We start from the raw sequence: 27,715 nt of genomic DNA on the forward strand, positions 1-27,715 counted from the left end.
AACAACAGAGTTATGTGGCAACTTAAAATTAGCAATTAAACATAAAGTTTTTCATCCCAAGGCCATTATTTAAATGTAAAACAATGGTTAATGTTATATGGTAGCTCATCCTTCTGTTAAATGTGTTAAAGATCCTGAATTCCATCTCATTTCCAACCAGAACTGGTGGTGAAAGAAAAAATAACCCCCATAAAAAATCCCTCAACACCCCTCAAACTCCAGCCCTTATCTTACTCCTTATCACCTTTGTCAAAGTGGCCCTAAAGATATGCAGCTTTCCTACCACATTCAAAGTCCTTATGTCAATGAAATAACTAAGTGCTTAGAGTCAGCAGATTTTAATTTGCAGGGTTCCAACGCAGGAGCCTTCACTGGAATGCTACACATACTAAAACCAGCCTGAATTAACCTCTTTCCTCAGACACTGGAAAAAGCTCTTAAGAGAAGAACAGAGGCTCAACAGAATCAGTTCCAACTAATGCACTATATAGTATTGCATCTCCCCTCTCTCCTCATCTTTCCTTGAAGAGCCAGTGATTCTTCTCTCAGCCTGTATCCCATCTGGCAACTGAAAGACTCCTTGTACAACTGAGGCCGCTCTGCTTCTAATGGAGAAACGCGGGAACTAAAGGGGCTCCAAAAGCTTCACTACTTTTCTATCAATTCAGTTAGTTACTTATATAGCTGATGAAGGGAGGCAGTTCTATTATTTCAGGGCAATCAAAATGTGTTAATTGCATGAGATTAAGCTGTTCTAAAGACAATTACAACTTTTTCCAGGGAATTTCTTCATTAAGAACCGCTATATTCCTGCTAATGCTGAACCTTTTGACTAAAAAATCTGCAGCAACAGTTCATTATTGTTTTTACTAAAGTATTCCATTTCAGTGGTGAATTTAACATTTAGAAAGGGATCCATATTTTCTTACAGCTTTAAGTTAAAACTTTACTGTTACAAGTAAGCTAAACTGACAAAAGAAACTGGTTTGGTAAATGCAGATTCTCCCTGCAACTTGTCAAGAAATAGCACAAACAATAACACGCTTGGAGTTAAGGATAACAGCTGTATAAGCTTGGGAATAACACAAAGGAGAAACGTGTGCTGCAGTGTCATGACTGAATGGTGCATTAACCTCTGCAATAAGTATATGTAAAGTCCAGAATCTGTAATTGTATTGTGAAGTTGACACTGAAGTTCATGTGAGAAAATTCCTGGTTTGTAATAATGTAAACAAACTTATGTAAGATTTGTCTATAACAGAATCTATAATCTATATTAAAGAAAACCTTTAATACATAACCAGTTTTCATTGCTGACATACAGAATCATACTATCCAACACTTGCCTTAACTTTTACAGAGGAGGAAGTGGAAGTTTATGTTCCACCATACACATTTTGCTGTTCAAAGGGCAAACTTCCCATTTTATTTTGCAACTCTCCAGATCCTTTTCCAACTGTTTTCCAGTAGGTGTTTATAACAACAGTGTAAAACCATTGCATTTTACAATTTAATGACAGAAAATTCAGCTTATATTAGCAAACTAGAATTCAAGTCTATTCTGTCACTGAAATACTGTTTGCATACTAACCTCTGATTCTGAAGTAAAAACCCCTTATTTTGTCAGTAGTTTGCTACTAGAAGCTATTTTCTCCTTATTTCAAATCTCAAGACAGCAGTGTAAGAAGTAGCTCAGCTAGTTACCCTTAATTGCATGTTAGCTAGACAAAGAAACACCACACCCAGTTCGAGTGAAATTGCTGTGGTAAGGCCCATCACTGGATCGTCTTGAAAGTCTTACTAAAGCTCAAAAATTTTGATAGTTGTACAACTATCAGTAACTCTTTTCCCCTTTAATTCAACCAAGCCATATTGAAACAGCCAAAATGAGCCTCAAAAGAGGCACAAACTTTGTGCCATCTACACAAAACTATTTGGGAAGGTGTGTTAATTCTCCTGTAGGAAGAGATAGTAGGTGGTGGCATCCAGGAAGAGCTTCTACCTGAAACTATGAAAGACATTCCATACACACTATCTTGTGTATTAAAATTAAAACCACATTCAACTAAAAGCATGTGTAAACGGTCACCACAAAAGTTACATTACATGCACACATACAAAAGTAACATGCTATAAACAAACAAACACTGGAGAACTTTCAAATGGTCAAAACTTGATTTTCACTGGTTTAGTGAAGACTGAACTCTCCAAGCTAAACTGGCATCACTTTTCTGCATGGTGCCTAACCATATATATAGCACAGACTTCCAATCTCCTCACTTTCAGTGATACATATGCTGCACCAACAGCTCTCTTACCAAGTTCTACAACTCTCATTTTGGAAGTACCAGAATTCTCTTGTTTTTTAGCTTGATAGAGCTGACACAGACAAATCACATAGTCCTCTTGGGAACTGGAGAATGCTATTGCAAATGCATTATTGGTGTAGAAGCACCTCCAAACGACTGCATATTTTTGAGGTTTTGTACAGTCACATAGAGCTTCAGCATCAAAAAAGTTCCAGTTACGCAAGTAGGAGGAGTTTAGTAATTTATTCAGGACTGAACCTGAGGTGGGAATGGAACAGCAAAAGGAAGAGGCAATCGACTATCCTTCAAAGCTATGAGCACAAAAGACATGTTACATGCATGTCCATCAGATGTTGCTAGAACATTTTTACCAAAGGCTTTAGAGGTGGGATCCTCTAGCAGTTTGCTACAGCTGACTAGTGAATATACTTTTTGTCTCCTCCACATACTCTGCTAATTTACAAAAGATAAAAGGCACATCCCAAGAGTCTTCAAGAAAAGAAAAAAAAAAAATATACTCTGTGAAAGGCAGCTTCTACATTTTGTGGTACGAGAGAAGTGGTACAAAAATACCAGTTGCTGACTGTAAGCTGTTGCCAGCCTCCATTTTATGAATTATGTCAAATCAAGGATCCCAGCCACAAATACACTCAGTTTGTTGTACAGTTGCAGCTTTCTTGGAAAATACCCCAGTCATATGTTAAATCAGTATTCTTACTCTTTACCAGTCTATTCTGTTACCCCAGCTCTTTTCAGAAGACAAGCTGGTGGGATCCTCTTGATCATTTTGATCATTAACATGATCATCTTGACTGTACGCAGCCAACAGACCACACTGGAACTCACGACCTGTAAAGGAGTCATGACTGCCTAAACATCATTTTAATGGGGAAAAACTGACACCTGAGGCAATTCTAACATTTGTCTACAGAAAACAGCCCTCATCAGGACAGGCCATCAGTTCAACATAAGAAGTAGCAAACAGGGCTAAGACAGACATCTACTTGATCTGCAACACTGTCTCATCCTTACATGTTTACAACAAAAGTTTCACTCACTCAATGCAATTATGCTTAGGAAAAATCCACTCAAGAAAAACATCAGCAAGCTCAGCCTTGTTACAGAGCTGCAGAGTCAACACATACAAAAGCAAGTATTCTGTCAGATACTGTTTTCTGGAATTCAGCTGAAGCAAGTATTCTAACAGTATTCTTGTCTGGTAACGCTCCCGACAATCACAAAACCAATCTTACATCCTACTTACTCTGTAAAAACTGAAGGATATTTTGTATGAAGATATGCCAAACTGTTTCAGGCATTCTAGCATACAAAGTGCCACCATCAACAGTCATACAGCATCTACTGTTAGTAGCATTAGTGATAACAAAGGTATGGGAAGTACTTTAGAGAAAAGGCTAGTCAAACTTTTATCCTAAGGGAAAAAGAAATCAAAACTCTTCAATGTCTGCACTGCTGGGTCAAACAGTTGTAGAGGGAACTGATATCTATAGACTCTTAAATCATGCATGCAAGTAAAGTAACCTGTAACAAACTTGCACCATACTGGATTTTCTACAGAAACAGTACACATTGGCATAAATTTATTACCAGCCATAAGCTGGTAATAAATAAAGAAGCTGCTACCACAGGGCAGCCAACAGATTATAAGTTTGAACCAGGAGTCTCTATTGCAAAAGTGGAGTTTGCTTAGAGCCTCCTTTAAGAGGCTACAGCTTAAGACCTGGCAATCCATTAGCAAGGAACCATTTATGGAAAATCTTTCAACTAGACAGCCTCAGCTGGCAGCTTATATATTTTCACTCTATCTTTAATGTTGGCAACTGCTCCAGAAAACTGGCATTATATCAACAAACTCCCATCAAGTGTAACTACCAGCTACAGTCAGAATGAGATTTTTTTTTTCCCCTCTCTGCTCCTTCTCCAAACACTTGGATTTTGTTCTCAAAAAAAAAAAAAAAGTCTGACATCAGGCATGCACACGCTTATGTAAAAATGGATATTGGGTGCTCCCTCTGTGGTGTTAAAAGGCCTCCAAATGATGTTAAATTAGAAGATCAATGCTAATAGGAAAGCAGCCCTGCCAGAGGCTTCTGTTACACAACCTACTTCTGTGACTACAGCTGTAAAACCAATCGCCTCACCTAAACTTCTTAAAATTTGCATTACCTCAGAAATGGGATTGTTATCTTAATGACTGGAAGAATCAGTGCAATACAGTATAACCACACACCAGCCCAGCACACAAACACCTAAAGGCTTTGTGTTCGCTGCTCTCTTGTACATACCACAAGCATTTATGCAGCATTTTGGTAACAGAGGAGTGCAAAAGTGATCAAGAAGCACTAATGCCTAAGCTCACTTCACTCAGAAAGAAAGCCAGTCTTGTGAGGCACTGCAGAAATTGAAGAAATAGTTCTCATACAGCTGACATAAATAGCATGTGTAAACAGCATTTAGTGTCATTAACAGGTGGTCATGGAACTAGCAGTTCTCCATTTCCACCCCGAGGTGTGATAAATACAACTACAGAAATCACCAAGTAGTAACAGCAGATAAAAGTATGAGGCATTAAATGTATCAAAAAACACACCAGCACTCAGTTCTGGCACTGACATTCATAGGATTAAATACTTATATGCCTGCTTTTTTTCCTGCCTGTTTTTAAATCATCACATTCAGCACAAATTTATTTGACTTTAAAAAAGTCTAGTTTTAAAGTTAGAACTCAACTGTTTTATAAGGTGATCTGGCCCCTAAGCAGCAAAAAAAAATAGATATTTTCCTAGTTTAGCTAATACCGAGTTACATGGGTATAAGCATATCACTGTACACAGATGTATTTTATTTTGTTACTATTTTGTTTCCAACTTCACATATATTTTCCTCACATAGTCTGGGTAATGATGCTGTTTATATTCCAGCTCTGGCAGGTAGGGATGTCACCAGCTGTTGGCTATAACACTCTGATCAGCCCTCAGCAGGTAATAAGCCTTTCAGTTCACACCTTTAAGTTTCCAGTACATTTGACATACGGATAGTTTCTTCTCACGCCTAAGTTTCAAATAAATTGATGAGCAAGATGGACAACTTCCTTGATGTTTGCTGGAAGGACCACTCAGCAGCCCAGCCACAGTCCAGGAGGTTCCTCCAGTGTATGGATGATAACTTCCTCCTGCAAATGGTGGATGAGCCGACCAGGAGAGGAGCGCTGCTGGATCTCATCCTCACTAACAAGGAGGGTCTGGTCGAAGCAGTAAGGGTTGAGGGCTGCCTTGGTTGCAGCGACCACGAGATGGTGGAGTTCAGGATCTTGTGTGGTAGGACCAGTAGAATAGCAAGTAGAATTGCAACCCTGGACTTTAGCAGGGCAAACTTTGGCCTTTTCAAGCAATTGCGAGGGGAAATCCCATGGGCAAGGCTGTTTGAAGGTAAAGGGGCCCAAGATAGTTGGTTGGCATTCAAGGATTGCTTTTTCCGAGCTCAAGATCAGAGCATCCCGACATGTAGGAAGTCAAGGAAGAGGGCCAGGAGACCTACGTGGCTAAATAGGGAATTGCTATGTATGCTCAAGTGGAAGAGGAGAGTTTACAGGTCATGGAAGGAGGGGCTGGCCACTTGGGAGGAATATAAGGCTGCTGCTAGAGGATGTAGGAAGGCAGGCCTCCTTAGAATTAAACCTGGTGAGAAGGGTCAAGGACAGCAAAAAGAGCTTTTTCAAATACATGGCAGACAAAACTAACACCAGAGGCAATGTAGGCCCACTGATGAACGGGATGGGTGCCCTGGTGACAGAAGATACAGAGATGGCAGAGTTACTGAATGCCTTCTTTGTCTCTGTCTACTCTGCTGCAGGCAGTCCTGAAGAGCCCTGTACCCCTGAGACCTTAGACGAAGTCAGGTCAATGGAGCGGTTTGTCTTAGTCGATGAGGAATGGGTTAGAGACCAGTTGAGCAATCTGGACATCCATAAATCCATGGGTCCAGATGGGATGCACCCGCGGGTGCTGAGGGAACTGGCGGAAGTCATTGCTAGACCACTCTCCATCATCTTTACCAAGTCTTGGGAAACGGGAGAGGTGCCTGAGGACTGGAGGAAAGCAAATGTCACTCCAGTCTTCAAAAAGGGCAAGAAGGAGGACCTGGGTAACTACAGACCGGTCAGCCTCACCTCCATCCCTGGGAAAGTGATGGAACACCTTATCCTTGGTGCCATCTTAAGGCATATCAAGGATAAGAGGGTTATGAGGGGCAGTCAACATGGCTTCACCAAGGGGAAATCATGCTTGACCAATCTCTTAGCCTTTTATGAGGAAATAACACAGTGGATGGATGATGGCAGAGCGGTGGATGTGGTCTACCTTGACTTCAGCAAAGCATTTGACAGTCTCCCACAGCATCCTCACAGCTAAATTGAGGAAGTGTGGCCTGGATGACCAGGTAGTGAGGTGGACTGTGAACTGGCTGAAGGAGAGAAGCCAGAGAGTTGTAGTCTATGGGGCTGAGTCTAGTTGGAGGCCTGTAACTAGTGGAGTGCCTCAAGGGTCAGTACTGGGACCAGTATTATTTAATATATTCACCAACGATTTAGATGAGAGAATTGAGTGTACTATCAGCAAGTTTGCTGATGACACTAAGCTGGGAGGAGTGGCTGACATGCCAGAAGGCTGTGCTGCCATCCAGCGAGACCTGGACAGGCTGGAGAGTTGGGCAGGGAATAACTTGATGAAATATAACAAGGGAAAGTGTAGAGTCCTGCATCTGGGCAGGAACAGCCCCAGGTTCCAGTACAAGTTGGGGAACGACCTGTTAGAGAGCAGTGTAGGGGAGAGGGACCTGGGGGTCCTAGTGGACGACAGGATGACCATGAGCCGACACTGTGCCCTTGTGGCCAAGAAGGCCAATGGCATCCTGGGGTGTATTAGAAGGGGGTTGGTTAGTAGGTCAAGAGAGGTCCTCCTTCCCCTCTACTCTGCCCTGGTGAGACCGCATCTGGAATATTGTGTCCAGTTCTGGGCCCCTCAGTTCAAGAAGGACAGGGAGCTGCTGGAGAGAGTCCAGCGCAGGGCAACTAAGATGATTAAGGGAGTGGAGCATCTCCCTTATGAGGAAAGCCTGAGGGAGCTGGGTCTCTATAGTTTAGAGAAGAGGAGACTGAGGGGTGACCTTATTAGTGTATATAAATATATAAAGGGGGAGTGTCACGAGGATGGAGCCAGGCTCTACTCAGTGGCAAACAATGACAGGACAAGGGGTAATGGGTACAAACTGGAACACAAGAGGTTCCACTTAAACTTGAGAAGAAACTTCTTCTCAGTGAGGGTGACGGAACACTGGAACAGGCTGCCCAGGGAGGTTGTGGAGTCTCCTTCCCTGGAGACATTCAAAACCCGCCTGGACACATTCCTGTGTAACCTTATCTAGGTGTTCCTGCTCCGGCAGGGGGATTGGACTAGATGATCTTTTGAGGTCCCTTCCCATCTCTGGCATACTGTGATAATGCCTCTTCAAGTGCTGCATGTCCAGTTCACTATACTCTGTAGGTGTTGTTACCTAGGAAAAAGTCTTGGTCTTGTAACCAACATCAGGAGAACATAGACTGAAGTTCTACTGAGTTTTATGCAGAGTCATCTATTAAAAACTTTAGTTCCCCTAGAGTAATAGTGAACATTTCCACCGTTGTATATAGTTTTATCTTTTGGAAAACTGATTTATCCAGAAAGCCCTACTCTGCCCAATCTTGGCCATTTTTGTTAATAAATGCAACCACTGAGAAACAGTCTGTTCAGCCACTTTCCGAGCGACACGCCTCACTACTGCTCATCTACTTAAATATTTCCAGGAAACTTGATTTGCTATGCTCTAATGACCTCCCCTTCTAAAACACAGGGGATTGCCTATACAGACTACTTACATAGCTTTACACAAAAAGCCATTGCCTTAGAATTCCTAGAACCTATGCAAGATCCAGTACCTCCAACCCACCTCAGAACAGATGTTGATGCACACCTTCTCCCTGTTCACCACCACTACTCATTTTATATTTTAAGAGGCTAGCTTTAATAGCTCTAAACCTCAAGGAGAATCTGCCATTTGTTTAACAAGTTACAGAAACTGCATAGACATAAAAAATTATGTGTAGAAGTATAAAAAAAAGACTGCCTTCCATTTCTGCTTGATTTTAGTGTTCCGATTCTGCATCATATTCATAAACTGTTCTGTCTGAAAGCCAGTATTACAGTGGTATATGAAGTTGCAAGCTCCAATGGCAATGAAGCTTATCAATTCAAATGAGAAAAAGTTTTCAAGATATTCTACAAAAGCAGCCTGTATTTTAATCTTTCTACTAAGCAGCCTTTAATATCAATGTGAGATTTCTTCAATGATTATGCAGATGATGAATAGCTATTCTTTGAAATGCACCTAACCTACAAGGACAAGCTCAAATTAATATGGACATAAAGTGTCAGGTAAAGTATGTCCATCTTCTGTACCAACAGTTATGAGAATTTATGTTTTATTTTTTTTAAGGTACTTTCAAAATGTCTCCTTAAAATCATGAAGCTGAAGTACCATCTAAAAAAGGAACTGTGGATAAAATACTTTATACCACATTGAGCAAAGACAAACATCAAATTTTAGTTTTATGCCCCTGTAAAGTCTGTTTTACCCACAGAATTTTGCCTTTAATAACATTAAGTGGTTTAACATACATTATTCTACAGTTGCCATTTACCCAACAAGTGCAAGCCTGGTTAAAAATGAAAACTATTTGTTCATTGTCTGTGCTGTAAATGTATAGATGGCAGCATGCTAAAACAGAAAAAAACGTACAGGTTCGGAAACAACTTGTCTAAAGTACTTAGCTGCTTGTAGGTACTACGTACTACATTGGATGTTTTCTAGCTCAACTTAAAAAAAACCCTGTAAAAGTTCAAGCGATCCAACTATCATTCCATGAAAGACACAGATCAAGTTAAGGGGCACCACACAAGGTAATAGTATGTTTGTCTACAACAACATACCATGACTAGACTAAAACTTGCCTCCTGCTCTGAGGTGACTAAATGTTAACTGATATTGCTACTTTTGAGTAAGAAAGATAGTATTTCATTCTCCTGCTGCCTCTAGTCAACAAGTTGACTTCTCTGTCTTCAGCACAAAAAGTACAGTCATAAAATCCTTTCATTCACAAGTTTACGCTGAATGCCACAAAATGACACAGTAACAACTTGCATTCTGCTATTCACAAAGGAATACACATTCTGAAGCTGAAGCAAATTTGAAATAATAATGCAGAAGACAGAAGGCTAGCACAGATTTAGGGCTATAGGGCTCTATGGTCCTCTCTTGAAGGTCACCTGAAAGGGGCATTAGTGCACTGAATTCAAAATTAAGTAGCAGGCTATATTTAGAATGATTTTAAAAGCCAGAAATCCTAACACAGTTCAGCAGTTATATAAAAATTAAACTTCCCTTAGTTAAAAAAGGGTTAAAAAAAAGTCACATACATCATCACTGATATATACCTTTAGCAAACACATTAGGAGCATGGGTGAAGTAAGGACAAAGTGCTTTAACATAGCAGCAAAAACCTTGAAGTTCAATGCGTTCAAGGAAATACCAAATTTCAGTTTCTCCAATAACAGTTGTACACTTCCCCCCCCCCCCCCAAGAAAATATCTTTGAACATTCACTGTATAAATAATTTTCCTTCTAATCATACATTTCAAATGTTTCTATTCTCAATTATAAGCTCACTTTAAAATGGTGGATTTAGCTCATTGCTGCAAAACAGTAGATGTACATGTCTGAGCCATGTAGCAACAAATAATCTCATCCAAATAGAAAGTCTAGAATAAACAATCTTAAAGAATTCAGGATCATTGTGCAAGTATGAAAGCACCTTTTAAAATACTATGCTTGAGTTAGTAAAGTTAGTAAAGTAAAGCCTATTTTGGTTTATTTTATTCGCCCAGTAAAAGGTAAACTAAAACCCCAGGGGAAATGCATGAAGATTTATGATTATGCAGATTAAGGAAAGCAGTCTTTAAAAGTCTAACAGCATTAAATGCAGCAACTTCCCACTGCATATGCCTCTGTGCAAACATCATATGTTATGCTACATGCTTCAGTAAACTCTCTTCACTTTTTGTTTGCAGAAAACTACCTGCAAAGTCTTCTAAAACACAGAAGAAATCGTCATATATGCAACAGACTATTGAAATCCTGCTAGTTTAGGAAGAACTTCTATGGATTTCCTGCAGTTTGCATGGTTGTGAAGGTACAACTGACAACAGTAATTACGGAGGAACAGAAAGACAAACCTGGATCTGCTGAAAAGCTTTCAGTCTCTTCTTGAATCTAGAAGGTAAAACAAAATCACATCCTCGAGCTAGCAATGCCAACTCCTTTCTTAGATCAGGATCTTGCCGCAAAGAAATCTCCTTTATCCTCATGCTTTCGGATTTCATATAATGTCGCTGTGTGCCAGTACGGGCACTTGAGTCCCAGTAAATAGCAGAGCTGTTGTATTATCACAGTGCCACTTAAAGCAGCAGCTGCGCCCAAGTTCCGTGATATTATGAGAGCCAGTTCAACTTCGCCTGCTCCATACATTAAAGGGAACTTGGCTGGAATCACAAAAACAGATTGGAAAGTCACTTTGGGGGCCTGCCCTTTCGTACATGCATTCCAAAGTCTAATGGGACAGTATGGAAAAAAAACCTGTTTGGAGAAGCATCTATAAAAACAGCTTCCAATTTTAAAAAAGCAAGCCTTACAGGAATGCAGAGAGGCCAGCCGTGGTCATTTTGTAGCTTCCTCCTCCTCCCATCCCCCTCAGCTTTTCCTTCTGTCACAAAACACTCACTGTCTAGCTTCAGTGAAGTACCTCACCAAAGGATAAGGCTTATTACACAGCAATTAAATCCCTTTTAAAAGCTTCAGTCATTTAACAGGAACCCTTTTACACTGGGAAAACAAAGGCAACGATAGAAAAAGCTGCAGACTTTAGGAGTGGCTCACATACTTTAATGAAATATATATATTTACATTCATCTAGATCTAAGTTACTGTATTGCAAGAAAGTAATAATTCAAATGCTAAGGCAGAAAAGCAGTAGCAGAAAAAGAGGCAAATGTTACCGCACTGAAATGCTGCTTTAAATCATGTTTTACAGAAAAGTGGCAGTAGAAATACCAATGGTGTAACAAAATGTGGAAAAGGTTGACAGGACACATTTTTTCTATTTTTTTTCTTAAATAGGGGTTTTATAGACATTTACATCCACATACTAGATTGCACACCTGTCACATTTCAGGAGCACTAAAGTTAGACTCAGCTAGCACTCTGTTTTCAGTTTATTGAATCTCGAATACATTTGATTGGGGGTGGGATGTGAGGCCATGTTTTATTCCACAGTGATATTCTTCACAGAAACAGAAATCTGATAAGCTTTTGTGGAAATTAAAGTGACCTTCTATCCTTTGTCCTTTACAGTTTTAGGTTATATTAATTGATAACTGGTGAAGTTCTCACATTTTATATGAGTATAGCTTTACCATAGAAGTCTTTAGGAAATGCTGCTATTTTTATAAAGTTTGTTTTCACGTATCACCAGTACAGCTATGAGTACAGCAACTCTTTCTATTCCAGTTCAAGCTATGAACACTTAACACCCCCAAATTCTTTAAGATTGGTATGTTGCCTATTTATTATCTGTACCTTGTTCATGCACAAGTTTAGTTACGAGTAGCATGAAAGGAAAGATCTGGCCAGTCTTGTTTTCATCCCTCATGCTTTAAATAGGCTGTTTTCTTGATTACACAGAGATGTACACAGCCCAAGAAACACAAAAAACAACTCTTTCACCACTATGTTCAAGATTTCTTAGTCGACAGCATTATTTTACCCCATGCTGTACTATCTATAATCTTTAGCCCTATTCATCCATTCATAGCCCCATTCTGTCACATACCTGTATATTAAACCCCACAGTTAATATCCTCATGTGACTAAGAAGAAAAGGAAACTGTGAAAAAGTATTAGTGAAACATGAGATGTCTTAATTGAATCCTGCTTAGTTTATGACAGTTAGAAAGTAAATGACAATTAGAAGCCTGTTTGGTTTTTTTTTAAATTTTGTATCCAGTTCCCATCTCCTCCTCCTGCTTCTTTACTGTGACTTGTTATGAAGATATTTATTTCTTTCGGAAGCAGGAGAACAAAAAAGGAATTGGCAGGGCAAGAGTCAGACATGTTGTGGTTGGCTATCAAACTGCAGTAAGCAAAACTGGCGGTCACTCAGTGTCTTTTAGGAAGATCAAATCAACTAACCTGTGATAACCCTTAGGATACAGGGAAGCCAGTGGGGAGCTAGGCGCACAGCACACAACAGCACCCTGCCTGGAACTTGAGATGAAGGACTGAAGTGTTAAGAGTGGGAGAAGAATCCTACTCTGGCAACAGATAACCATTCCAGACAAAGATGGCTGGGGAGGAAGGTCAGGAAGGTTGTATTGCAAGGCAGACTGCATTTCAGATTAAGCAAAACAGGCCTTGCTTAAAATAAGGAAAGGTATTTTCTCACCTAAATTGTTTCTATTTCACCCCGTTTCACCAGGTGATGCACTCCCATTCACTATTACAGTCACAGTCTTGTTTGAGGAGTATGTCACAAAGATGACTGACTGCCACATGGAGAGCTAACCTAAAAGACTGGACTTCCAGTTTACCTGAACCTGCTGAAGAAGCCTTAGTAAGAAATCAGTGTTCTGAACTCAATGTTGGAAAGAGCTACAGATTTCTGTCCTTTTTTCAGATGGAGCTCAGGGTCCATCATAACTTGATCAGTATATTAAGTATTTTGAATATTCTGTATTGCATTGTCATGATATTACTTCAGTGCCTGAGGGAGATGTTAAGTCAATCCCATATCCTGGTATTGTTTTAGCACTATTGTCACTAGTCTGGTTTCAAACCTAGTGGTTGTTTACATACTTGCACATGGTATAGTTGTCAAAATTTCACAGGTTGCAATTTATGAAGAATCTACATGCAATTAAGCATTTAGCTGCTCTACAATGTGAGAGGTAAGTACACTGGCAGCTATTAATCACCTCAGTTTCACCATCTAACCAGAAAATTGTTTTGTATTGCCACATTTAAGGAGATTGAGCATTTACAACAATGTGGTCAGGAACCCCCGTAAAATCTGATTTAACCTTTTCAGTCATAAATTATGTGCAAGAGAAGGGAAAAGTCAGCTTCCACCCATCTTGAACTAGGAGTGTCCAGATACAGTGTTACATTTATTCTAAATTTTAATTCTCCCTAGTGAAAGCTAAGGCAAAATCCTTTTCTGGGTGAAGTGCTGGATGCCAGCCATGAAGCTGTTAAAGTATCTTGGCAGCTTATTATTAGCTAAACAAACAGAGGGAAAGATGCATGCTCAGAGCTTCCTTACAAAGCTAAAGATAAACACTATGAATGGATCTGAATCAAGGGACTGTAGCTAAAGAGTTTACCATTTTAACAGAGATCTGAACATACACAAAAGTAACATAACACAAAAAATACACGTGAGACAAATATGAGCTAATTCACTAATATTTTGGGTAATGTGGAGGAAACAGAAACCTAAAGAATACCCAAAAAACCCTTAAGCATTTGCTTACAAAAATGTAATTTCTTGTCAGGACCATGTACTGTCAGTAAAGTCTTAAGAGATTATGGAGAACTAGTGTCAAGTCTTTGTGAGAAAAAAAAGCATCCCAGTATTATAGAGAGCTTCCGAGAAAATAAGTTAAATATGTAGTAAGATGTATTCAGCCACACAAAACCTTTAGTTGCTGGGGTTCAGTCTTCAACCCACTAACATGTGAACCAAGATGACAGAAAGCATGTTTGCCCTTTAGAGACAGTTTAAGTAAGGCTAAATGAGAGCAAGCCCAGTGGCAAGTGTGTAACCAAACAGAATCCCTCAGCCTGCCATGCTGTAGAAACCAGAGTGGCGCCTGGGTTAACTGTGGAAAGAGAACTGTCATATCTCCACAGCAGCCAGTGTAAAGGGTTACGCAACTAGTGTACCCCTTCCCAAAAGTAACTGATTAGTGAGGGGCAGAACAGAGCAGTTAGAAGATAAGTAAGGCAAGTAGCATCTTTCTCAATACAGAAAAAAGGTGAAACAGCATGACTAACTTAGTACTAAAGATACATTTCAGTTGTTTAATGTGGAAAAAAGGCATTACTCATAGAAGCAAATAGTTCAGGAATATATGTAAGTCAAGCAGCTAACCATGCTTGTTGATAAGACACAGCTACTATGAGGCAGCAAAGAAGGAAGAGATTATATAAACATACTCAAAGGCAGACAAATGAAAGCAATAGTTCTTTGCTAGGTAAAGAAAACAAGCAAACAAAACTCCTGAAATGCTGGGTTCTTCTCCTCTCCCTCTCCCCCCCAGTCTTCACAAAATATTGTGGACTACACTATCACCCTTATTTAATAAAATTAAGAGTTATTCCTAGACCAGGTAGTCCCCACCTGGCCTTTGATATACTGGAAGATGCTGGAACTAGATGTGCTTCACAATTTGCATAAATATTAAGTGGTTAATAATTAATTGGTTCCTAATTACTTAGATCAAAGGTCCACATTCAGACCGAACTTCTAACAAACATAACTCAATTTCTGCAAAATGCACTGCATTAGATGCAAGTGACATTGCACTTCACTAAACCAAATGCTTACTAAGTAGATGCATTGTTTACATTAGCCTGCAGATCTTTAATTTATTACTGCAGACCAGTAGTAGCCTGTGGATCTCAAAGTACTGAGTAAAAATTGAGGAGAAAGATTAGAAGGCAACGTCCATCTCAGTCAGATTTGATTTATGATTGACAAAGTGAGAAAGCACAACTTAGGCAGGCTTGGTAGCACCTGCAGTACCTTTCTGCTTAACACTATGTATAGCAATGCCCAGTGTTGACATGGTATAAATAAACAAATGAAAAATGTTAGTGCTTCTCTTTGGAAAGAATTCCAAAACTCCCTCTCAAGTCTTTAAAAAGGCCCTTGCAGGGGAAAACCTCTTTATAGCAATGGACTAAAGTCTCATTTGTCCAAGCATGTTATTTTCCACTATTATGGCATAAATAAAGCATTCCCTTCTTAGGAGACTACAGTACAAAGCATGATTTACTGACCTTGGATTTTATTAGAGCAGATACTGTAAAACTTGAACTGTCTAAAGAATAGGAAAAGAGAAGAATAAATGGGAAGTAGCAAAGAAAATTGTTTTATCCATATAACTGCCTATGCAATCAAGAATATTAGCATCTATTGTCAAGGTGATGCACTTGGAAGTAAGGGGGAAACCCACTGATACCAATTTTTTAATACTGAATTCACAAATATTGATTTTTATTTTGATTTCCCAAACCCCATGGCTATCCTGAAATAAGGATGCATACAGTTGAAACCTATCTCTCCTTACCCTGATGGATAAGGACAGGGATTTAATAGGATCCCGAATGATCATTTTCCCCAGTTCTTTAGACACCCAACTTGCTTCTTGCTGTTAACTTCCCATTTCTAACTGCTCTGTATGGGAAGAGAGCAAGAGGACAATGCACTTATGAGCTGAATAACAAAATACTACTATCCATCCATGGAGAGTCACCCCTTTTCAGCAGTAAAACTGACAAAACCCAAGGGAGTCTACAGTGTCTAGATCACACAAGGAATAGAGTTGTTATGCTCATGCCAGGCTACCAGCTTCCCAAATTGATTTAAGTTACTAAGGAACTGCTAGATGTTGTCACTGTAGTTAAGAAATCTACCCACACAGGAAGAAACTGATTTTTTGGTCTTGGAAAGAAGTTCACGTAAATCTGGGTCTATATGAATTTATTTATTTATTTTTTTAATTGGAAGATGCAATGCCTTCCCCATAGAACATGCAGGCAATGAAAAAACATGGAAGTCTGGCATGTGCATGCCAGTACTCTTGGATTAGAAAGAGCAATGCCTGGAGGTCCTTTCCACAGTTGATGGAAGAATGGAATTTTTAGGGGGCAAGACAGTGAACAAAAAGACACTAGTTAGATGTGATATATATGGTCATGTTGGTAGCCCAGGAAGGATGGGCTGATCAGATTCTGTGCTTATTACCAAAAGAATGCTATGTAAGTACACCATGGCCTGTTATCAGATCATAAACAAGATAAGATACATGTTACATTACTATGATTACATTTCCTGGACTCCAAAGACATAGCATAGGCCTTTTTAGATTGCTAACTGCATCTGGCAGACTAACTTTAGCAAGCATCAACACTAGATACTATAAAACCAAAAGCCTGACAGTTAATGGATGGCTTATATTCCTTTCAGAACAATTCTCATGTTCTCTGCCATCCTAGGAAAACATTATCAGTTTACATTTTATTCACTTGTGTATAGCATGAACAGAGATTTAATGGAAACAGGTTGTTGGAATGGTTTTCTACAGATGGAGCCTATTTACTATTCATGATCTTCAGACAACCCTATTCATCAGATCATGAAAACCAGGTACACCCAAATTGATGCTGCTGAGGTGGCTATTAAATGGAGTAAGGCACAAGCAAAATATTTAGCATGGATTATACAAATTAAAGTCACACTTGGTCTAATAAGATGTTGGGTTTTTACATTTGAGATAAACCGTGATGCTACAGATACTAGGCACAGAGGAAGCTGCAATCCACAAAATAGAAATTTTGTAACTTTACCAAAGGAAGACTCTAAAGAGCAGAATAGGTTGCAATGAAAAATCAGTTCAGGCAGATTCAGAATGCCACTGAGGTTTTCCTACAGGAGACAGCAGTTTTTATAAGTCTAAAATTACATAACTTTGAAAAGTCACACAGGCCATTTTTGATATTTAATCATTTCTAGATTGCTATTATTTACTTTGTGTCACCTTAGTTTAGAAGTTGAGAGTAATCTGGTATAAAGAACATGAATGACAATGTTTTATAACTGTCCAGCAACTTACTTAAATGTTACACCAGATGTTCAGTACTTTCATCAGTTTGACATGAACTAAATCATCAGTTCTTTCAAAACCACGTTTATATCTTGGAATTTCATTATTTCCAAAACTAGAATGATTGGTATATGAAAGCACAACTGCTACTTTAATTCCAGCATCACATGCTAACACAACATGTAATTTAGTCCCTGAAATCACAAGACAATAATTTTGAGACTGTGACAGCTGCAGGTCAGCTTCTTGGTTATACTTCCACTTGAGATTTCCCTCCCTGAAGATCTTAAAGCAAAACCAACAAATTGGGAAGTTTATGATACAGACCTATTCTACAGGTCAGTAAGATCACAAATCGTAATTCACCAACCAACAGTGGGATTTATGGTAGAACTTCTACAGAGACTCTTGAACTAATATGACTGCATTGATCATGTATCAGTGTGACATCATTACTTATACAGGAACTGGAGAGGCAACAGAAACTATACTGGTTTCTGCAAAGCTAAATGAAAAGTCATGTACTTCCAAACAGGGTGTAGTGGTAAAGAACAATGCAAAGGAAGAAGGCAGAGCAAAGCACCTGGTCACTGGTAACTGACTGAACTTTAGCATCCAGTATGATAACTAAAGGAGCAACGACTACACATGATGAAATAAGACTTTAGTAATAAGACAACTTAGAGGTATGTATTCTCAAACCAATGCAACTACTTAAGTTGCCTTTCATTCAGTCTTTCAAGACAGTTGTATGTGCAAAGCTTCCAAATTTCCAAGACTTGGCCACAGGATATTATCATTTGTATTTTATAGATTTTTCTTGTAACATTGCTTGCTGAAAAATTTTGTGCAGTCATTGACTGGGTCTTTCAGTGGACAAACTAGTTCACTGGATGATCTGCATTAATGACTTTGTACTGAAGTAAACCCATACATACTTCTGGCCTCAAGTGTATTTCTTGCTGGCAGAGTAAGTGTAGAGCAGATGGAGAGGTTCTAAAAAATATAAGATGGGTTCTCAAGCATCACTGAAGGGAATAAAGAGAGCTGTTTCCTCCCAGACTGACCACCTGTTAAAAGAATGAACTGTTTAAATGACTGATGTAAATCTATAATTAAGCTTAACTATTTTGAAAGATTGAGCAGAGAGAAGAAAGAAGAAACTAGAAGTAATGATCTCATACAGGTATGAACTTTTTTTTTGTTTGCTTTTGAGTTACACAGGAAGGAGTGCCTATGGTTAATAAATTTCATCCAAATATTTGAATTTGCCTTGTGCCAGGATTCAGGTGAAATTTAAATTTGAAGAAAACTACACAGAATTCTGAATTCAGTTTTTCAGCACTAGAAATACCCAAACCTCTCAAGACTGGGTGTAATGATAAGAAATACTTACGAGTTTCAAGTGCAACTGCCACTTTGAAAGAGGACAAAAGATCACTGTTTCTTCTAACAAAGCACAATGTGCAAACAGAATTGATACTACTGCTAAGAAAAGTGTAACATTTATATCCCAGGGCATAAGATGCTGTTAGAATAAGGAGCACTACCAAAAAGCTACAACAATGGATAACTTTCAGTCTCATTTATACAGAAAATGAATAGCTAGTTCTCTAATCAGCATAACGATTCTTTTGTTCCAAGCTGTTCAGTCCAGCAAAGCTTAACAGCAATGAAATGTACTACCATGCTACTTATGCTGACTACTGTTATTTCACTACACTTGAAACTAATAATGGTTTTCTAGGAAAACATATAGCTGCACTCTTCCAGACCTTACTATGAACTTCTGGCTGCCCTTCCTTTGTTGGCACCATAGAAGGAGTTTTATTGTGAACACAGTAGTGCTGACATCTGTCATAGTACCTTGTTATCATCGTTAAAGTACATCAGTTTGATACCAGGTTATTTACAGTCTGCCTTTAAGTCATGGGCTTGAGTTGGAAGCCAAGTCCACCATCCTCCCCAGTTAGTGATGCGACACAGCACTATTAACACTAGTTTTGCATAACACAGTTAGGGAGTGTATGTGCTAGACCACACTCAGCCCTTCACAGTGTAACGTGGAGTGCAGGAAAATGCTCATACTGCTTATATAACCCAGACTTAGTTAACATTGCTTTTACTACTAAGGTATACAAGGTAGGAATTCAGACACAGACAACATACAAGACTACACACTTGAAATGTCAAGATCAACATCAAAGCTTAATAACCACTGAAGTGAAAAGCTGGCAGGATTCAAACGGTCATTCCTTCTTACTTTTCTGATGATTTATGAACATATTTTCTCTCCTTGCTGCTATAAGGCAGTCACCCCTAAAAACCACAACTTACAGTACACCTGCAGAACGTGGAGATGGCCTTCCATACCAGTCTAATGGATGAGGTATAAGCCTAGATACCTACCCTTTAACTCAAGTCCTCAGAACTTACTTGTTCCAAAAAGGAACTGTTATTATTATGCTCAAACTTCTGTCTACCTTAACAGGTTTCATTCTAGCCTCCCTTTAAACTAAAATAGATTCTAATAGTATCACTTCATTTGAATCAACAGTAACAAAAATTTGGCAAGAATGGTAGTGATGAATAAAGCTATGCAGCAATATAGGAAAGTAGTAAAAAAAATTCAAATTATAGAAATATGGGACAATGAGCTTTAATTAATTGTCAGGGGATAACAAGCAGGAACAGCACGCTTATCAAGCCAAGGATATACAGAAATCAATCTGAGAAGTACCTTTATATCAAAGGTTGACCCTGAAGAGAAACAGAAAATAACTTTGAAGCATTTCAGATCACATCACATTCTCCCTGCAGCACCACCCCCCAAAATGCCCATAGGGAATTCTGTGAATTGTTTCCCCAGATGCCTTGCACACCAGCTGGTTAGGATTAAACATCTTGCCTGCGGCACCTTTTAGTCCTTGAGGCCTGGTATTTCTGACAAGGTGATGAACAGTGTACAACTGTGTATACCCCATATGTTTAAGATAATCTAGAGTGCCAGAAACAATGTTAAATCCATGTACAGTAGTGTTAAGGGTTAGAAGAAAGCTATTGTTCAAGCTTGAAAGTTACAGCTCTAGAATGTCCTTTCTTTACAACAATATATTCACAAAATATTAAAGAGTTAAATGTTGAGATTTTCTTAGGCCTCTGATTTTGTTATTTTAACACATTTAGTGCATACAAATCACAAGCCTACTTGCAGAATGCCAAGTGCTAGCAAGCCTTTCACGTCGCATAACAAAGATGACCAGAACTTTTCTATTACAGTGTTTGTACAATGAATGCAGTCAGACACCGACCTCGCTGTGAGCAACACCATGCAAGTGAAGGGAAGTACCTCCCCTAGAGGAAAAAAAAACCCCTACATAAACACTGTTTTGTTTTCAGTTGCACTACAAGATGAAGTCTTCATGGTAGAGTTCTGTCTAGATTTCAAAATGTATGTGTGGATTAAGCAAACAGTTTATTCTGAAGTTGTGTTTTTCCAGAACCTGGCTTTAAGTGCCCTGTCCAAATGAACAAATTCCTGTTTGAAGTAGCTCTTTTTGTTCATCTTTAACATAAAGACCATGTAGGTTCTTTCATTATCTGATCCAAATTACTTTGGACTTGCTGATCAGTGGAGAGTGGCTTCAACTATGTTGAAAGACAGCAAATTCTCCTCTGACAAGGCACTAGTGTTTCAGCCAAAACCACGTGGCAACTTCTGAATTTTGCATAAAAACATAAGCCTCAAACTTTAATTACAACCTAACCTCTGAAAAAGAGGAAGAGATCTCCTTAAATACAGTAGCTATCTGCAGTACTTTTAATGCTGTTTAACAACTGCCATCAGAACACCAACTTGTTTTGCTCATAAGCTACTGTTTAAAGTGTTAAAAGATCAAATATCTGATTAGTTTCAAGACTAGTCTTCCAAGAACGCTTCCCATTCTGCAAAACATGTTTTTCTGACAAGCAGAGAAACCTGAAGCATGAAAACGTGGTTTCCTGCACATTCATACTTGCTACTTGGTAAACCAGAGGATGGCAGCTTTCTGTTATCATCTTTATTGTTTTGTGTCCTGCAAAAAATTTGCAGGAACATTTTAAGAAACAGGGAAAGGTGTACAGCAACCTTATCCATAATCAAATGTAGTGATTCATCTCAGTAATAATGAAAATGTATCCTGTCAAAATGAGTTTACTGTTTGTACACTGTATTATGAGAATTCCTGTATACAGTAAGAAAAGATTTAATAAAAAAATGCCGAAGCTGACTTATATAGTCCTAAAAGAAATAATTTTCCAGCTCTTTATAGCTGTATGTAAAAATACCACCGCTCCTAATATCACCCTCAGGCACACAGAGTTGAACACATTAACTTCTACCATTTTCTAGGGGTGCTATTTATAATTCACACTGGTATAACCTACAGTAATACCAGTAAGACCTACAGTACAAGTTGGGTTTTTTTGTTTGTTTTGGGGTTTTTTTGGTTGGTTGGGTTTTTGTTTGTTGTTTTTTTTTTGGGGGGGGGTGTCTATTGTTTTGGGGTTTTCTTTTGGTGTTGGTTTGTTGTTTTTTCTTAAAAGCTATTGGAAATATTTTCTTCCATTTACAGAAATGACACGAGGACCTCAAAGTCAAATGACATGGGTAAAAACATTGTGGTGTGATCTGTGAGCCATGATTAAGTGGACAAAACCAGCTACATTACTTTTTACACTGCAGTAGGTAGTTTCTGGATGTAGGAGAAGGGGTATATTTTGCTTTCCATGAGAAAATACACTGTCATGGCAGAACTCTCGGTGGTATCTTAAGATCTTAAGTGTTGATGCCTGCTCCAAATGTTATTTATGCTTCCTTAAAGATTAGGAAACTTCTGGATGAAGCTTCAGTTTAGCTGAATAATAAAGCCATAAATAAATTTCTGATTGCTTGGTAACTTCCCCCTGCCCACCTCCTTATTAAAAAAACCCAACCAAACAACAGCCTAACCCTCTAGGTGCTCTCTCAGCACAATACAGACAATTCCAATTAAGAATTTTCTCTTCATTAATCTCTTCTACTTCTTTTTACAAAATCTACTTAAGGTGACCAGCCAAGATACACAACATGAAATACAGTACATGAGTTTGCAATTAAGTACATCAAGTAACAGAGGCTTTTAATGGAAGCTCTCCCTTTGCTTCCTTTTATCCGACAAACGAATAAACTGAGCATCTGCTAACTTTCCGCATTCACTAGAACAGGAAACAAAATGACAGGAACAAAGTAAAGAAATAAGTAAATCAAATGTCATGCCCTGCTGTCTAGCTAGTGATAACACTTAAAATACAAGTCCCTATTAGTATACAACAAATTACAGACTGGAAGTGTGGTGTCTTGACAGTAAAAGATGGGCACTTCAAGTTGTCAAGCTAGATTTGAAAATTCATATTTACAAAGACAACAGCACTTCAGATTAAATGTTTTAGTGCAAAACAGTAGTCATGTTGCTACTCCTTCAAGTCAAAAGGTTAAGTATGTACATTCAACACACACCAATAACAAACAAGAAGTAACTGATACTCTTAAACATCCTCAGCTCTAACCTCTCTACCCTTACCAACCTAAACAGGGATCCCTGAGACACCAGAAGGTTTGGCCAGTGTACTAGTTAGATACCAACATATGTAAAGTGATTGGGAGAGATGACCACCTAGCAGTGTTATTAAATTATATAAACTTATAGCCCTACAGCAGAAAAAGCTTTCCTCTTAACTCTTTTGATATAACGCAGATCCTATATGCAATGTTTAGTTTTGTCAGTGACCACATAATTCTCTATCCAGTTTTGGTTTTACAAGTTATGAAAAGGGCTAGAAATTAGATTGAACTGAACTGCAAGTTTAAACAAAATCTCAGGTTGGGGGCAGGGGCGTCATTCTTGCATAGAGGGCATTGTTCCTTAGAAAGGAAGCACTGAGCGTACCATGCAGTACAAAAACAATTACTTTGTTAATATGCAGATTCAGTGGAGACAAATTTGAGTCTTGTACCAACAATAGTGCCTGGTATCATTAGACAAAGGAATATTTGCAGTCAAGACAGTGTGTTATAAAAATAACTGTGCAACGAAACACAGGGACTTACATTTATCCACCATTAGACTGCATTTAACAATGAAAGGGCCTCATTTAACAGTAGAAGAGCTTATTTAAAGTGTGGCATCTGAAGCATCAACACTTGCTTTGAGTTACCTCTGGCAAAAGTTAAACAAGAGGTATCCAGCAACTGGGATCTATTTAGTAGACTAAATAGCCTTTGTAAACTACCACATCTGATAGAATGATAGATTTTTATTTTAATATAAAGTGTGACATGTATTTCATAAATGACATCTGGTTAATCATGGCTGTCTGACCCATCTATCAAAATTTTGTCTTTTACAATTATTTCTCTTTCTTCAACTTTAAATATGGGTCCTTTCCCACACCGGGCACTGCTCAGTAGACACAAGGATATTATTGAAAGCTACTTTTTAATTACAAGGCTATTTCTAGCTTTTCCACTGTCTTCCAGTTTGTCCACAATCTTCCAGTTTGTTCATGCCTACTAAGAAATGACATAGCCTTATTGCATAGGAGAGGCAATACTCTGGAAAGCAACAATCACATTTTGACTTTTCCTTACCTATGCTGCATACACTGAAGCAAACATAACATGTAAATTAGTTGCAACACAGCTCACTATTGCATGATGTTTGAAATTACAGCTGAAAACCTGGGTAGACATAACATATCCAATCAGCTGTACTGGATATGGAATTTTTAAGATGCCTTCCACTCTTCAGTTTTAAAGAACAAGGACAATATTGCTCTTGATAGAAAAAAATTGGAAATAGGAAAAAAAAAAGGCATTTTTCTTTTTGTGTCTCATTTTTCATTTTGTGTCAGGCACTCATAAAAAGCAACAGAGCTGCAAGGAGCCAGGAGAGTCTTTTGGAAGCTTCGACCACCTAGCCATTAGCCCCGATGACACACAAGCATTGACATTTTATGGTCAATGCTGCTGCTTCATTCCAATTTGGCCACCTCCTGTGGAGAAACTTATTACTTGCAGGGTTTGCCAATACTATAAACACAAACTTCACTTCCATTTACACAAATAGGTCTAATAAGAAAGAAACAAACTTACTACTCTGCTTCCTGAGGATCGACGTGTTGCTCTAACATTAGAGGTATTCCTTGGGTTGGCTGGAGTTGCCAATGGAAGAGTATTAGAAACTTGAGGAGGACTGAAAGACATCAAAGGTAATCTGGTATCTCCAAATATGCATTGCTTGGAACTGGAATTTTTATTAGTGAACCTCTCATTTTTACCATTTCCCGAATCTCCACTACCAATCTCTGTTTTTTCCTCATTCTTGATTCTTCTCAAGCAGTCCTTTAGTGTCATCTGAGTTGCAGGCTGACTCAACCAGCACAAGAAGAGTTCATCCACCTTCATTTTCAGTACAGGTTGCAGAACTTTCCCAGGTGACATTTTCTAGCAGTTTCCCTTTTTGCTGGGTCAAATTCAAAATAAAGGTTTGGCAATGATCTACTTATTCCACTTGACTCTCAGTGTTCCACATACTCCAAGCTTCCTGTTAAGAAAAATGCTATAATTTAATTCTTTTTTTTTAACCATTTTTAAGATTTACAGTGTTGATATTTATTTCCTCAACCTAGCAACAGGAGTTGAGATACATGCTAACATGTGACTACAACATTTTGTAAGCATAAGCAATTAAACAATCAGAGTCAAATCCAGATGATTATTTCCTTTAAAAACATAGTGTGGAAATGATGGAGACTGGAGAGAAAGAAGCTGCACTCAGACTTTCTCAAAGAGTTACCCAACAAATGTTCTCCAAGCATATGTGTTAAAAAACTACAGTTATTATGACAAATAGCCTCAAAGATACTTATGATTGAGCCTGCTAAGAACTAAATGTCTAAGCAGTTTATGCAAAGCCTTTGTGACAGTACAATTGAGACGTAAGAAGCAAGCCTTTCAGTCAAGGGACTGAGAGATAGGAGTGAAGGCTTAATTTTTATTCTGAAGTTTGTGCTTCTGATTTAAAATCTTGCATTGCATGTTGCAGCACAAGATGCAATCCCACATGAGTGATATCCAGCTGAATTCCCAAGATCCTTCCTCAGGATTTGATTTGCCTACCCACTTGGTATCACACAGTCATTTGATATTTTAAGAACTGATCTGACATTCATTTTTACAGTCTTTTAAAGTCAATATGAAACCTGATGTGACTCAAGAATTGGGCTGGTATGATTTCAGGTTCAGTTGCTCACCTGAAACAAAGAGAATATATATTGCTTTAGAGAGACAGAGAACTGGAGCAGAATATTGAGAACAGAACACAAGTTACTATCATAATCTCTGCAATCAAATTACTTACTGATCTGGTACAGTTTAACTAAACCCTATTCTTCCTTCTGGTTTTGGTTTGGTTTTGTTTTTTTTTTTTTTAAGACTTCATCAATATTTGATCTGTATGTAGAAGGCAGCAAAGATCACAGAATCGTTATGGTTGGAAGGGACTGCTGAAAATCACATGGTTCAACCCCTCTGCTGAGGCAGGGCCATCTAGAGCAGGTTACACAGGAACACTTCGATCCAGGCAGATTTTGAATGTCTCCAGAGGTAGACTCCATAACCCCCCTGGGCAGTCTTTATCCCATGGCAGAACTGTAAGTCCTGTAATACTGCACCAGTTAAACTTCTAAAACCTTTGTGTTTAATAACTTAACAGTTAAGTTATTCTGTTACTGAAATTAAAGGTCGCGTTGTTCCACTTGTTTTTCAGATCAGCGCTTTGACAGCGCTTACAGCTGTGTCAGAGAGCGTCAGGCAGCGTGTTCCTGGGCCAGAAGGCAACGGGTGCCCGCCGGCACTAGCTGGCACCTCCTGGGCGGCAGACGCAGTGGCCCGGCGCAGAAAGGTCTCCCGCGGGCTACACAAAAGCGGCGGGCTCGGAACCAGTCGCGGTGTGGCACCGACTAGCCCCGTCCCCGCGGACCGGACAACTAGGGGAGGGGAAGGTGAGAGGGAAACAGCGCGGAGCAGCCGTGCCACCTGGGCGGGACGAGGAGGAGGACGCCGCCGCCCCGGGAACGGGAGGGGAAAGGCTGCCACCACACGCTCGCTCCGCACCCCCGGAGACGGTTGTTGGCAGGCGCTCGGGCGGAGGGACAAGCCCTTCCCCCGCAGCTTGGAGGCAACAAGCGAGCCCAAGGAGGGATACGAAGGACACGGGTGAGACCACCGCCACCACTCACCTGTACTGTACCGTACCGTACCGTACCACACCGCCCCTCCCGCCGCTGCCTTCAAACCGGCGCCTCCTTCCGGCCTGCCCAGCGCGTCTGCGCCTCGCGAGAGTTCACCTCTTCCTCCCCGCCGGAGACGCGGCGTATGGTCACTATGGTAACGAGGCGGGGCGGGGCGCTGAAGGAAGGGGGGCGCGGCGTTTTCTGCGTGCTCCGTGGCGTTCGTCGCGGCGGAGGGTTGTGGTGATCGGTTCGTTAACCCCTTGCCTTCCCGGCAGCCGTTGCGGTGGGGCCGGTTTGGCCGTGGGTCTGAGAGTCCGCCTCGGTCACGGTGGCGGGATGGCGGTGGGCACAGCCCCTTCCCGTGCGCACCGAGGTTGGCCTCTGCCTCAGTGTAGGAATCACAGAATCAACGAGGCTGGGAAAGTACCAACCGTTACCCCAGCAGTGTCAAGGCCACCACTAAACCATGTCACTGAGGCACTCATCTGCACAGTTCCTGAACACTTCCAGGGACAGTGATTCCACCACTGCCCTGGGCAGCCTGTGCCAATGCCTGACCACCCTTTTGGTGAAGAAATTTTTCCAAATATGCAGTCTAAACCTCCCCTGGTGCAGCTTGAGGCTGTTTCCTGTTGTTCTGTCACTTGTTACTTGGGAGAAGAGACCAACCTCCACCTCACTACAACCTTGTTTCAGGTAGTTGTAGAGAGCAATAAGGTCCCCTCTGAGCTTTCTTTTCTCCAGACTAAACAACCCTGGTTCCCTGAGCTGTTGTTCATGTTTGTTGCTCCAGACCCTTCACCAGCTTGCTTGTCCTCTGCACCAGCTCCAGCACCTCAGTATCTCTCTTGTAGTGAGGGCCCCAGAACTGAACACAGGATTTGAGGTGCAGCCTCACCAGTGCCCAGTACAGGGGGATAATCACTTCCCTGGCCCTGCTGGTTACACTATTTCTGACACAGGCCAGGATGCTGTTGGCCTTCTTGGCCACCTGGGCACAAGATGGGTCATGTTCAGCAGCTATCAATCAGCACCCCC

At 39.9% G+C, this 27,715-nt stretch overlaps 1 protein-coding gene across 3 annotated transcripts in view; it reads right to left on the minus strand.

The window, feature by feature from the left end:
• The window catches only part of PPP2R3B (protein phosphatase 2 regulatory subunit B''beta), a 48,379-nt gene extending 21,666 nt beyond the window's left edge, over positions 1-26,713 (minus strand). The window contains exons 1-2 of one of the 3 annotated variants that reach the window (XM_061459794.1): positions 26,695-26,713; positions 24,537-24,983 (exon numbers count right to left, since the gene is read on the minus strand). In XM_061459794.1, coding sequence (XP_061315778.1) covers positions 24,537-24,884 — 348 coding nt within the window. In that variant the 5' untranslated portion in view covers positions 24,885-24,983; positions 26,695-26,713. Of the gene's footprint in view, positions 1-10,654; positions 11,122-24,536; positions 24,985-26,694 lie in introns of those variants that run through there. The other 2 variants (XM_061459795.1, XM_061459796.1) reach the window with 2 other exon arrangements.
• Positions 26,714-27,715: the final 1,002 nt, after the last annotated feature.

Source organism: Pezoporus flaviventris, unplaced genomic scaffold (assembly GCF_033815535.1).
Source record: "Pezoporus flaviventris isolate CSIRO_AGI_PZ_B2104156 unplaced genomic scaffold, CSIRO_AGI_Pfla_v1 ptg000030l, whole genome shotgun sequence".
NCBI classification, from domain to species: Eukaryota; Metazoa; Chordata; class Aves; order Psittaciformes; family Psittacidae; genus Pezoporus; species Pezoporus flaviventris.